The 13,727-nt window shown below is 33.2% G+C and overlaps 2 protein-coding genes across 3 annotated transcripts; one reads left to right on the top strand and one right to left on the bottom strand.

Annotated features, from left to right (window-relative positions):
* Window positions 1-475: 475 nt before the first annotated feature.
* On the top strand, window positions 476-3,643 carry LOC149421344 (uncharacterized). Its single transcript, XM_089635965.1, has 2 exons — window positions 476-1,338; window positions 3,189-3,643. Exons 1-2 carry the CDS (start codon window positions 574-576, stop codon window positions 3,627-3,629), a joined length of 1,206 nt encoding a protein of 401 aa, XP_089492091.1. The 5' UTR covers window positions 476-573; the 3' UTR covers window positions 3,630-3,643.
* A 20-nt stretch (window positions 3,644-3,663) lies between these two features.
* LOC149421343 (esterase FE4-like) lies at window positions 3,664-13,004 on the bottom strand. Of its 2 annotated transcripts, none has more exons than XM_089635963.1 (4): window positions 12,727-13,004; window positions 6,724-6,858; window positions 5,323-6,617; window positions 3,664-4,422 (listed from the first exon to the last, which is right to left on the bottom strand). In XM_089635963.1, the coding sequence occupies exons 1-4, from the start codon at window positions 12,805-12,807 to the stop codon at window positions 4,263-4,265; spliced, it is 1,671 nt and encodes a 556-aa protein (XP_089492089.1). In that variant the 5' UTR covers window positions 12,808-13,004; the 3' UTR covers window positions 3,664-4,262. The 2 variants fall into 2 exon arrangements, with proteins under 2 accessions (XP_089492089.1, XP_089492090.1); XM_089635964.1 differs by having other exon boundaries at window positions 12,723-12,830.
* Window positions 13,005-13,727: the final 723 nt, after the last annotated feature.

The following is a 13,727-nucleotide window of genomic DNA, read 5'->3' as shown; positions in this document are numbered from 1 at the left end:
TCGTAAACATATTTCCCAAATACACAAACTCGTTTTACTTTAAAAAACGTTTATCTACATAAATATTTGCCTACTGCAATATATAAGAACTTGAAATAATTATTCATGCTGCATAAATTCTTCAATTATTATTAACGGCCCTCATCACTACCGAATATGTTATTGCAAAAGTGTTACGAATTATTCTAATATTAAATCTAACTAAATGGTTTGAATATCTAAGATCTAAACACCAACACTAAAAAAATCTCTCAGATCTTCAAATTCACAAGTGAGAAGAATCAGGTCGCAAAAAATATTACAATAATGGTGTTCAAAAGCAGTACAATGCCAACGATAGAAAAAATATCACAGGGGACTAGAGAGACTGGTGCGATGTTTTTCCTCTCTTTTACTCTCCTTTACTCTAGGGGCCAAGTTCTCAGTTGTCAGATATCAGTCATATCTCATATCAGTCACTGTATAGTGTGTCGTGAGGTGCGAATCTGTTTGGTTGTGTTTGTTTTTGTTCCCGATAAGTGTGTTTTTTTATTTTTGATAAGTGTGTTTACCGTGTGCCGACATTTGCTTAACATGAATCAAGAAAAAGCAAGAATGGAAGATGTTAAAAGCACTATTGAAAAAGTCATAGACGAATACATTATAGAACAGGAATATAAAACAGCCAAGGTTTCATATGCCGCCACCGCGAGAAATTTCAGCAGCGTTGCCAAACGTATCACCATTGAAGGAATCAAAGATGGCTGCCAAGTTACAGAATTCCTGTTTGTCAAAACTTTAACAGACTCGGAGGCCAGAAATGAAAGGTTGAAATTATCAAGCAAATTTGAACGCGAAACGATTATGTACAAGTACGTATTCAAAGAATTTAAAAAATTACAAAAAGAGTTGCCCAACTACCAAAAGTTTCCGTTTATTAACTGTGTAAAGTTGGAGAGCAATTTTTTGATACTTGAAGACTTGATGAAAAGGGGTTACGAGGATGTGAGTTATAATAAAAATACTTTGGACGTAGATCTCATTTCAATGATGGTACAAGAGTTAGCCAAGTTCCACGCTTTCTCCTTTGCGTTGAAACAGAAGAATCCTAAAAGATTTGAAGAGCTTATAAAAGAGCTTGATGATATATTTGTAGCTCCGCATAGAGCTAAGATTGTATTTGAAAGGTCTCTGCAATTTGCGGTGGATGCAATGACGAACGAGGAAGTTAAGGCACAATTGATTGAAAATGGTAAAAACATAATAGAAAGTGCAATGCAACAGTCTTTGCCGCCAAAATACGGCGTTATTTGTCATGGTGATTACAATCTACGAAATGCTGTCTTCAAATATAATGAGGTTAGAACTTTTTAATTACCCGTAAATAAATTTTAACTGCTTCTAACCGTCTGGAGCCAGTGAGACTATGGCATCCCCAATTGAGGTATGTTGTAAGGTTGAAGGAAGTAGCGAGGGGTAATCTTAGAGGAAGGTGGGGAAGTGGAAGGCGGGAAGATCTGGTCACCAAATACAGCCAAACCCATTTCAAGCAATGTTTTAAATTCTGAATAGTGGTCTTACACCAGGGCGATACTGAGAATATCTTCAACTCTGGAATGTGCCGCAAGTATACTACATATTTTTTTAAATGAGTCAATTGTAAAATAACACAAATTACTCATTTGCACATCGCGATTTGAACCCGCTACCTCTAGCTTGCTAGTCGTGAGCCTTACCCCTCGACCACGGAGGCCGTCAATTATATAAAAAATATTCGTATACATTTCAATCGGGAGGCTGGTATTGGTACCGCCGGTCCCTCTCGACCCATCGCCTTGCACCACAGTGGGAGGAATGGATTCATACGTCCGTCATTCTTGGACACATTGATCCCCTGATTCATACCCATCCCTCGTTACTTTGTCCTTCCCAGAACTACATTTCCTTAAAAAGACCCTCCACACAGCATCCCCAAAGATGGCATAGACACTGAGGGAATTTTTTTCAGGGCCTCCTCTGTGGAGCTAATATACATAAAAATATGTAGCTCAGCATTGTTTGTAACAATTTATGGTAGATATGCAGAAAATAGGGACACGCTTAATACGCATATTATGTCATTATAAAATTCTTAGGACGGGTTGTTTCACAGAATTTTAACAATTCAAATTTCAAAGTTGATTTTCGGGTTTCGTGAAAGTTTTATTCAAGTTCTGTTTCATTTCAGATCTTAGACACAACTGGCCAATAATGAAATAATAACAGCACTTGATTTTTAACTTTGAAATTTGATGAATTGTTCAAATCCTTAGTAGTAGTAAGATAACAATAAGAATAAGTATTTTAGCTAGAATATCCTATCGTTTTCCATTTTCGGAAACTGAAATACTCATTTCTCAATGTTATCTAACTCTAGTCTCATACACAGTAGTTTTTTTTCTATTAAAAGTGCCCAATAACCTTGTCCGGATTTTTTGTATTATCCCAAGTTATTAAATGAAAGTTTGTTTGGATTTTTCTTTGGCTAAATTAAAAATATTTTTTAAAGTTGCAGAATTCCACTTCACGCTTAAATACCTAAATCTTTTGAATAAAAACACTTGGTTTTAGTTTAATTACTACAAGAAACTACAAACTATTTAAATCGAAGAAGACGAAAAAAGATACTAAAGATCCATTTTTTTACAATCAAAATTATAAATTGTTTCGACAGTTACGGCCAGGTTTTTTTCTTATAATTATTTGAATAGCCCAAACTAAGAACCTCATAACTTATTTTGTTCATGTTTTTCGTATATATATTTCGATTATGAGTCTGTTTGTGAGTAATAACTCTAATTTAATGACCTCGGATTTTTTTTAAATTGATGTCATTTTCGAAATTGTGTTAAGAAATTAGACAAGCGATAAAGTACCTACCTATAATTATATATTTAATATTTTAACAGAAACTTATTTCGATTATCATTTTCAAAATTGGAATCGATGTGTAAAGTACCTACCTAAAATATAATACTTTTTACCAGAACATCATTTCAATTCTGTATTTGAAATGTGTATTTATTTTGTTTAAATTTCCTAGGGTTAATTTTGAAATGCAATCAGATTTTTCCAATTTGAAAATATTTTTCGAAAATGGTATTTACTTAACTAACAAGATTTACTATCACGTGATTTTTCACTAATTATCGTCTTCGTTACCATTCCAGGTCAGAAAACCAGCTAGAATGGTCATGATAGACTTCCAGCTGTCTCATTACTCTTCACCTGTGAGGGACATCTTCTTCTTGGTGGCTTCTTCGATGTCAACTCAGCTGCGAGATCAACACTATGCCAACCTGCTGGAACTGTACTACGATTCCCTTTCTAAATATCTGGAACTTCTGCAGATTGACGTGAGTCATTGCTACCCCAAGAAAGAATTCGTGGAGGATTTCAAACACAATTTCCCAGCAGCGTTTTCACAAAGTTTAATTGTTTTACGAGTCTTATGTAGCCCAGATAAAAGCGACGATGATTTGGATAAGATGTATGAAGGTCCAAAGGGCGGAGGCTCTATCTTCGACTATAATTGCAGTGCGGCAGAAAAGGATTACAAGGAAAGGATCAACGGACTTATGAGTCATTACGTTAGTTTAAATTTAATTTAAAGAAAATACATTTTTTTAACAGGATAAATTAAATGAAATATTAAAGTAGTAATAAGGTTAACTTACACGGAGAAAAATGAGTATTTCTGATTTATTAAAATCCTGTTAAAAAGGTGAGGTCAAGCCATTTTCTAATAAACTATCAATAGGTTCTTTCATAACAAATGTTCAGCACCTGCATTTGTCCTGATAATATACAATGACAAAATGCGAAAATATTTGAATTTTTATGAACATCTGTTCCGAGATCGCCATTACTTATAGTGTATATAGAAAATCTGTCAAATCAAACGTTAAAGGCCTGCAGTCGGGAATACGAATAAGTCAAATCAAACGTTAACGGGAATATGAATAATTTGAAGACATTTAAAATAAATTAGAAATATTTTATATCAATTAGTTTTCTCCGTGTATTAATATATTTTACATCTGTAACGGATTATTATAACTGTAATACACAAAAAATAAATAAATGCAATAAATCAGCCAGTATGTTTTTATAAGTAGATAGAACCTACGAAGTCGTATTTGTTCAGCGCTTTCACAAAAATGGCGCTTTACAATTATCAAATTAAACAAAAATAATATCCATGTTTACTGATTAAATACTTCTGTTTAAATATATTTAGAAAATTATACATTTTCATGTAATTTCATCCAAAACTCGTATCGCTCTTTCTCTGGGTCCTTTCCTAGTTTGAGGTCGAAGTCAATTTGAAGGAAATTACATTCCTCTTTTGTAACAGGTTTCCAAATTATTGGAAGTTTTTCATCAACGGCAGGAGTAGGGTTTCTGGAAAAAAAGTTCACTTTAGTACTTTGTGGCGCTGACAAATTGCCATCTAAAGCCGATACCTAAAATAAATGCATTTTCTTTTTGTCAATTCGTGAGAATTTAAAAAAAAAAATTTCATTGTTGTATTTAATAAGTGGTTTTCAGCCTAATGTACAAAACTAACGCGAATCTGATTCTAACACATTTAGAAAAAAATATTAAATTCACAGAAACTAAAAACAAAATCAAGACATACTGAATTCCGTTGAAAACGGAAGCCCTAACATTGTCAGAATAAAAAGATGTACATACTAAAGAAATGAGGTCATTAAATTAATTCATTCCGTCGTCATCGTCGGAAAGAAAAAATCATCCGGTCAAACAATATATTATGTTACCTAAAAATATCGAGCACATCGGATCAAATGTTAAAAAAGTATAATGCAACAATTGGGTAGTCACAACCCGTGGAATGCTAAATAAAATAATAAAATAGCATAATTGCCACTGCTTTATACTGGACTATGGCAAAGGACAAACAGCGGAGGAAGAATGCACGCAAATGCTCACAACAGAAGTAAACTTCTAATTAATATAAAGTACTATTTTAAAATATTAAAATGGATTTCAAATGCATCAAAGTTTTGCCGCTAACAAAATAAAACCGACTTCAAAGATGGACTAAAGCAATCTTTAAAAATAAAAGTGAAATAGAAAAAAACTTTGTTTAAAATTTCAACACAGGAACCATGTTAAGTGATATGTCGATATATAAGATATACCCGTTGTTTTGAACCCACGACCTTCGAATACGCAACTAAGGATCGGAACCACTCAACCACGGAGTGAATGAATTAAGTATAAAAATAGTTATTGTTATTGTATAAAATGAATAAGTAAATAATCGTAGTAACGTACCCAAGCTTTGCAAAGTTGGTCCACATTTTAGTCATCCGTCTTAGTGCTTGCATGGCTTTGGATCCTTCTTCAACTTCATATCCAGATTTGAATAAGTAAAAAATATCATCCGCGTGACAGGCACCTTTCTGTCCAGAAAACCCTAAGGTGGCTCTCATCAAATTCAGTTCACCATCGACATCAAAACGATATAAAAACACCGGTTCAGGCGAAATCTCTGCGATTGTTTTAGCAAACCTCAAAATATCCATTGAAAAATTGTAGTCAGACTCCAAATGTAAAATGCTCGTTGCGGTTTCTTTGCTCACATCTTTTCCATTCAAATAAAACTGTTTTATTTTATCAGCGATGATAAATTGTTGCTCCTTGGATAATTTGTCGGCTATCTTCCTAGGAACTTTTCTTGTAAAATCTGTATTTAATGCATCCTTCTTTTTAATGCAGTCTTTAACGGCAAATGCTCCTTCAAGAATATTATAACCTACTATCAAAGGACGTTTTTGGAAAGAACCTTCACGCATAATTTGGTCGGGAGGTGCTGGCATAAAACATTCCTGGCCTGGGAATTTCTTTTCAACGTTTGGTACGTATCGTATGGGCAAGCCACGAACGTGTTCCTCGCCGACCTGAGTTTCCCGCGTAATAGAGGCTAATTGAGTCGCTGGAACGCTTCGAAGGAACTTGAGTAACTCATCGGTGTTGTTAAGGTCTTTCCCAAGGTGTTTTGCAAGTCTAAAAGCACGCGCCTTGGGGTCTACCGATATGGACCACTCGTTGAAAAAGGAGCCGCTTTGTGCAATGAACTTGTGACCTAGGCCTTGGCTCATGGGGGAAACCATGTGAAGCGTAGCGCAGGAGGCGCCAGCACTTTCACCAAAGATGGTCACATTATTCGGGTCTCCGCCGAATTGTAAAATGTTTTCCTTCACCCACCTGAGTGCCAAAACTTGATCCTTCATACCAGCGTTTCCGGGAACTTCTTCAGTGTCCAAGCACAGAAATCCTAAAGCCTCTAACCGATAATTCAAAGTTACGACTACAACTCCTTCCTCTACCAGGAAGTCAGGTCCGTGAAGAGTGGCATCTCCAGATCCGCAGAAAAAGGCCCCTCCGTGTAACCACACCATCACAGGTAAGAGTGGGCCCTTCTTTTTGTACGGGGAATAGACATTGAGAAACAGGCAATCTTCGCTTCCATCCAAAAGACCCCCGGAGAACAGATCAAACTGCGGGCTCACTTCTCCGTGCTCTTTGGCGCTGCGAACGCCATTCCACTTATCTGCAGGTAAGGGAGCCTAAAAAATAATCGTCATGAAAAACCTCAAAAGTACATTTTAAAGACTGAAGAATATTGTGGGTATACATAATTAAATTAAAAAATACGATTTGCAAAATGTTTACCTTGAATCGAAGATCTCCGATTGGTGGCTTGGCATAAGGTATTCCCTTGAAACTGGCGTAAGTATCACCTGACGGCAGATCCTCTATGGTACCCTCGAGTTCACCCTGCTTCACCTGGACTCGGGCATTTGAACTCTATAAAATTATCAAATTAGTTTTAATTAAAATTTTATAATCACCGACGATCACCACATTATAAATTGTAATTATTTATTATCGACCGTCATAATTAACGCACGTGCCTAGTCTAGTCTGTTGGTCGAAAGTTCCTAATATAAAGTATTAAAAATAAAAATCATACATACTCTAATATGATGTACATATAAAAGTAGTATGTATATAGGTATAAAAATATGATGTATTTTTTTCCTACATAATATTATTATTCTAGTTTACATTATAATATAACATTTACATAGAAAAGAACCTGGGTAAAATGTATGCCCACATAAGAGATGTATGGAATATATTGCTGTTACAATATAGATACTCGATGTACTCACGAACTCATAAGGAAGTTCTATCGTAAATTTATTGAACTTCTTCGACTAAAATACTATAGGGGTCGGCAACCTGCGGCTCGCGACCCACATGAGGCTCTTTGGATGTGAAGCTACGGCTCTTTAGTTCCATACGCAATCGTTCTGAATCGATGAACGACGATTAGGCGCCATTTCTATCTCTCAGCCACTTGTACTCTCTTTTCACCGCATCTCTTTCCCGTGAGGGCCTGTTCAAACTTCCGTTTTAAAAACGGAGGCGGGTCCCGTTTTAAAATCGGATGCCCTAGCGGCTGTAGGGATGTATGGAGCTGTTCACACTTGTCCGACACGATTTTAAAACGGATCCGGCATTTTTTGAGGGATGGATCGCCAGCGCAGTGTGCCCGTTTTAAAATCGTGTCGGAACTCGCTCGCTCATAGTTTTGTATGGAGCTGTTCACACTTGCCGCCTAATCGTTCCGGCAGTCCCCGCCACACCCCGACCCCTCACCGCCCGCTCCCAGTCGCAAGGAAGCAGGCACGCTGCGTGGTTGTATTTGGTTATTTTGTTAAGTAAATAAATTAAAACTATAATAATGGATAATGAAATAAATCCCGAAAATTTAATCCCACTGGTCGAAGAAAGAGTTGTGCTGTGGGATAAAACGACAGAAAGGTTTAAAAATAATTTATTAAAATTATTGGCTTGGCGAGAAGTTTGCTGTTTATTCATGCCGGATTTTGAGAAATTATAAGAAAAACAAAGAAAAGATTATGGTAAATTATCAACTTGTTTCAAAACATATATTTTTATTTTCAAAAGTTTAAATAAGATGCACGGAAGAGCGTATTAGTTTAATTAATGCAGAATAAAAAATATTTGAGTTGTTATTGTCTTCTTACCTTAAAAATATCGATAGAATTTCTTTAGGACAAAGCACTCTCTCAATTTTGTATTTTGATTTGTTAAGCTCTCTGAAACTCGTTCCAGTAGATGGTTAAAGGAAGTGATAGACATTCTAAAATAATTAACGAACTTTAGTTCATCACATCTTAACTCACCAATTAACACTTGGAAAGTTCCTACAGAAAATCTTTCAGCTATGATTGGGTGAACCCAAAATTTTCTTTTCACTTTTTTCCTTATTTTTAATAAGTACCACATGACAACAAGAGCTTCATCATCGTCCATTGCGCACGATCGTCTACTGAAGAATGAGCAAATAAAATGTTTTGGTTGAATCGAGAATTATTTTTTTTCGTAGAGTAGGATCCGATTTTAAAACGGATCCATTTTTTAAAAGGAGATGTGAAGAGGGGCCAAAGGGCATCCGATTTTAAAACGGTACCCGCCTCCGATTTGAAAACGGAAGTGGGAACGGGCCTTGACACTCGTCAAAAATGTCGTTAGTCCGTCGGAAGCTCTCAAATAACGCCGTCGTCGGATGTTTCTGTGTAGGTTTTACTTCGCTTTCGACGCAAGACAGTTTGGTGTAGATATAGCGAATGCCGTGCAAAAATTCTTCGAAGACAATAAAATCGTTTTAATAACTGATGGAGCCAGAAGTATGACAGGAAAAAATAAAGGGGCAACAACGATTCTTCAGAGCAAAATAAACCACGAAATTCTTACCTTTCACTGCATAATACACCAAGAAGCGCTTTGTGCCCAAACATTTCCGGCCGAAATAGTTGAGGTCATGAATTTGGTAATCAAGATTGTTAATAGCATCTTATCAAAAGCACTCTACCATCGTCAGTTTGTTTAAAGAATTCTTTAACGAAATGGAAACTAAGTATTCCGACCTCCTTCTTCACAATAAAGTGCGATGGCTTTCCAAAGATAAGGTGTTGAAACGTTTTGCTTTGTGCTTGAATGAAATAAATACATTCCTCAACGAAAAAGGCATTAATCACCCTGAATTAGAGAACGACAAATGGTTGCAAAAATTTTACTTTATGGTAGATATCATAGCGAAATTAAATGAGATGAATCTAAAACAGCGAGGAAAAGGAAACCCAACCTATGTTTTGGTAGAATGGTTTGTTTTGAAGAAAAATAATTATTTTTGCAGAATATATTCAGCACTCTAGCATTCATAGTAAATCTTCTCAACACAAATAGTAACGAAATCCAAATTGAGCCATTTGGAGTTGATACTGGTTCTCTACAAATGCAATTGATCGATTTGAAAAGAAAAGCTTTGTGGAGAGGAAAATTTACAGAGTTGAAAAGCAAGTTGGAAGAGTTGGAGATCCAGAAATGTATGCAAGCAACGCCTTAGACATGTTTTTCTATGCCCAAAACTAAATACGTCTTTTGCACAAACAACATTATACTTACCAGGGAAGAACTTTTTTCAATCGTCTACCAGAAGAAATCAGAAGCATTAATGATAAAACCCGAATACTGCTCTCTGTCAAGAGACACTTTAAAAATATTCGGAAAAAAAAACTACTGTCACTTAATTAATCTCACAAATATCCTTAGTTTTCCATAACTTCCTTTCTTTTTTTAAATTTATTATATTAATATATTATCCTTCACTACTATCAAAAAAATACTAGAGCAAACATACATTTATGTATTAACAATAAAATGTACAATGAATTATTTAAGTACTAACTAACAACAACATTTATGTACACTCCCCTTCCATACACAAGCAAATGCTTTCAATGGAAGAGTAGTAAAAAGACCCAAGATGTAAAATGAATTATGTACCATGTAAACATATTATTAAAAATAAAAAATATACAAAAAAAAACGCAACTTAAGTGGACTGCTTTCAAAGAACTGCCACGAGTTGAGGCACTTATATTAGACGTATGGAATTCCAGATTGCTACAGTGAGGTGAAGAAGTTGGCATTTGGAGTGCTGACTATCTTTGGATCGACATATTCGTGCGAGCAAGCGTTCTCTTGCATGAATATAATTAAAAATAAAGTGTGAAACCAACTAACAAATGAAAATTTAGAGTCGTGTTTGAAACTTAACACAACAAGTTAGGAGCCAAATTTATCCAAACCTTCAAAAACCATGCAAAGCCAACGCTCCCATTGAATTGGTTTGCTCAATTGTATGTTATTGTGTTTTTTTATTTTTAAGTACAAGTTAAATTGTTTAGTAAAGTTTAAATTTTCTACTTGAATAACCATGCAAAGACATCGCTCCCATTAAATTTGTTTGCTCAATTGTTTGTTATGGAAATTCAAGTTAGCGTTGTAAGTAAATGTTTAATTGTTTTAATTTTTTCCTTAAATAATAAGTAATTACATAAAAATACCATATACTATCAAATTTGTTGTGAAAAACACTACTTATATATGAATAAATAGATATTTTTTCTTACGAATAAATAGATTAGTTTTTTATCAAAAAACTTTATCTACGCAATGCTATGTATTATTGGCAAGAAAAATTTTTGTGGCTCTTTAAAAACTTTTAAATTTTGTAACTTGTAATTTTGGACTCTTCCGACTAAAGGTTGCCGACCCCTGCTATATGTACATTTCTCTTCCTTCAGTGATTATGTATTTTAGTTATTAAATTTATGATTAAAGAAAAAATATAATCCCGTAATATTATACATTTATTTTAATAACATTTTTAACTTTCTTCATTTTTCAAGTTCAATATTTTATACAGGTCTACCTAAGAGGCTATTCTTGCTTTGCTATTTACAGATATTCTTAAATTTATCTTTGGAATTTTACTTGTTCATAATTGTTTCATTAGAAATTAGGTTTTTTATCTTGTTATATACCCTTAAGCATTTACTATGTACCTCTTTATTTTGTTACATATTTTAAATTATACAAATATATTTTTTTTATGATTGCAATACTGTATTAATTTTAGAATAGAGAATACACTACACATATGTTTTGATATTCCAATATTCTATTTCTTAACAGGATCTCATTTTGCTTTCTTATTAACACATGTTATTAACTTCTATTTACTATCCTTTGCTATTTTACCCCCTCATAAGGGCTCTGGTTTCACGTCATTTTGTTATATTATGTAAAAGCCAAAAGGCTAATATAAATAAATAACCTATGTACCACTACCATTATAGTCGAGAGAACACAAATAAATTGTAATTCGTAAGAAATATGTATTAAATCACACAAAAAATCTCTTCTAAGTGATATCTATATTATGTAACTGAAAAAAGAAACATGAAATAAAAACAAAGAAAAGCAGTATTTTTCGATCATAAGATGCATACACGTAAGTACGTGGTTTCGCCATGTTTATCGCTATCGATATGACGTCCTCAAATAATTAGTACCGATTTAGAATATATATGTGAACGTTGCATGACTATGCACAATGTAAAACAGACTGTAACCATGACAAGCAAAAACGGGTTTTATATAATACATGGCGCCCTTGAGGTGATTTTTCACAAAAATATCTATTTTAATCGATATTAACAGCAAATGTAAAAATACAAATTATGGAATAAAGAATATTTATTATTGTACCTACACTTTATTAAACAATGAATATTTTTAATAATAATACACTATCGTTAATTTCGTAGAATTAAGTCCATTGAAATATAATTCATATTTTTCAATATAAAACACATAAATTTGTTTTTGATCACATTAATTTTATTTAAACTTCACCGATTTAGGAAGAACACTTACATCATCAGAAGAATATTAAAAACAGTTTTTAATATTCTCCCGATGAAGGAAGGCTTCTTGAGAAACCGGTAGAGTTTAAATAAAATGAAAGTGGTCAAAAACAAATTTATGTCTTTTTTTATTGTAAATTATGACGAGCCATAAAGTTAATGCTTTTTACAAATACGTATAAATCTTTTTTATTAAGTTGTCATTTTATTGTGGAGATTTAAATAAAATATTGGTTAATAATCAAAAAGATTTTCTTTCATAATACGCACAAATTATTTGTAAAAAAACTTTATTAACTAATTACAGTTAAATATAACTATTTGAATCATCGGAGAAGCAAAATAACGCATTTAAATAGATATTTCATTAAAAATATATACGGATAATTTCATTTTTATATACGTATTTTGTGCATGAAAATTTTTTTTTTAGGAAAGTGTTATTTTTAATTAAACTCAAACTAAGATCCTAAGAAGCAATTCTATAAAATAGGTAACTATTTTGAAAAATTGGTTTTTAATTTGGGATTAAAATTTTTAACACAATTTACTGTAAATAACCTTGTAAAAATGTAGGAAAACTTTAACCGCAGTTTATTTCTATAAATAAAAAAAAATATTTCACCCAAAAGCCAGTTATGCGCCAATCTTTTTCAAGCATAAAAATAATAATATATATTTTCTTCGGTTTGGCAACCCTATCTATCCAATCTACAATGATAAGGCAAGGCGGTAATACATTTACACACCAACCAGGCAATGGTTTCTATTTACACCTTATATTTTTGTAATATACTCAATGTATACAAATATATTGAGTATATTACAAAAATTATGCCACTTAAATCACAAAACAATATTTACCCACATTACGTTTTATAAGGCATTCCGTCAATTTCCGAAAACATCTCTCTTGGTAGAGTTGGGAAACTGCTCGAAGTGAATACATTCCTAACCTCTTTTCAAGCAAAACACTTAATAAATAAACGGGAATATGTTAAACGAACATAACTTGATTAATCTCAACACGCAAACACGCGTATTATTGAAAAACACTAAGGTATACACTTATATTGAAAGTTTAAAGGAAATATTTATATAAATAGCGGGTTATTATCATTAGATTGTACCAAATATTGACAAAATGACAGCTGACAGAGTTAAGCGATGTGAACTTTGTCCGGATGATATTTCACACTACTGCGCAACCTTCTGCGCACAAATGAGGATTACACTGACGTTTGCTTCGTATTATTCATTTAATAATGAACAAAAACGTTATTTACCTTAGTCATTGGGATTATTTATTTATTGATAATTATTATTTATGCCCTTCGAGCTTTTACATAAAACAAGTATTAATTACTTTACGTAGTGTATTTCAATTAGCATAATAATAAAATAAATTATCATATTTTCATTCCCAGCTGCATGAATGGGATTTGCGATTCAATTTATTCATATAAGCAGTATAGAAACAATTGAATATAAAAATAATAATAAACGAACAAAATGAATCAACATAATACACGTAAGTACCTACGACAAACACGAAGAAGAAAGAAAAGAGAAACAAGGTATTTGATACTGCCTAGGCTGCAGTGTTTCCCAGCATTCTTTATGCCATGCCCTACCGTAGTCTTTTCAAAAGTCAGATGCCCCACCGGCATCTTTTTTAATTAAACAGCAGATAATTTTTCAAATCATATTGTAATATTATATTTGTAAACATATGAATCCCCAATTAAATTAAATAAAACCTATTCTTATACACATTATAACTGAAATTAAATTCAGTTACGCTTGCTACAAAGAAATTTTATGTCCGAATCTAACTTAGTTAATTTCAGTCTTTGGTCCCCTCTATTA

This window comes from Hesperophylax consimilis, chromosome 9 (genome assembly GCF_061612785.1).
Source record: "Hesperophylax consimilis isolate HC1 chromosome 9, BYU_Hcon_1.0, whole genome shotgun sequence".
Classification (NCBI taxonomy): Eukaryota; Metazoa; Arthropoda; class Insecta; order Trichoptera; family Limnephilidae; genus Hesperophylax; species Hesperophylax consimilis.
The sequence above is the reverse complement of the archived record's forward strand: the minus strand, read 5'-3'. Positions and strand labels throughout refer to the sequence as shown.

Excerpts from the sequence above, each read along its gene's own strand:
- LOC149421344 (XM_089635965.1), top strand. The coding sequence starts at position 574 with ATGAATCAAGAAAAAGCAAGAATGGAAGATGTTAAAAGCACTATTGAA. Across the intron at positions 1,339-3,188 it reads CTGTCTTCAAATATAATGAG|GTCAGAAAACCAGCTAGAAT; the intron begins GTTAGAACTTTT and ends TTACCATTCCAG.
- LOC149421343 (XM_089635963.1), bottom strand. The coding sequence starts at position 12,807 with ATGTATTCACTTCGAGCAGTTTCCCAACTCTACCAAGAGAGATGTTTT. Across the intron at positions 6,618-6,723 it reads TCGGAGATCTTCGATTCAAG|GCTCCCTTACCTGCAGATAA; the intron begins GTAAACATTTTG and ends ATTATTTTTTAG. Across the intron at positions 4,423-5,322 it reads ACCAACTTTGCAAAGCTTGG|AAACCCTACTCCTGCCGTTG; the intron begins GTACGTTACTAC and ends CTTTTTTTCCAG.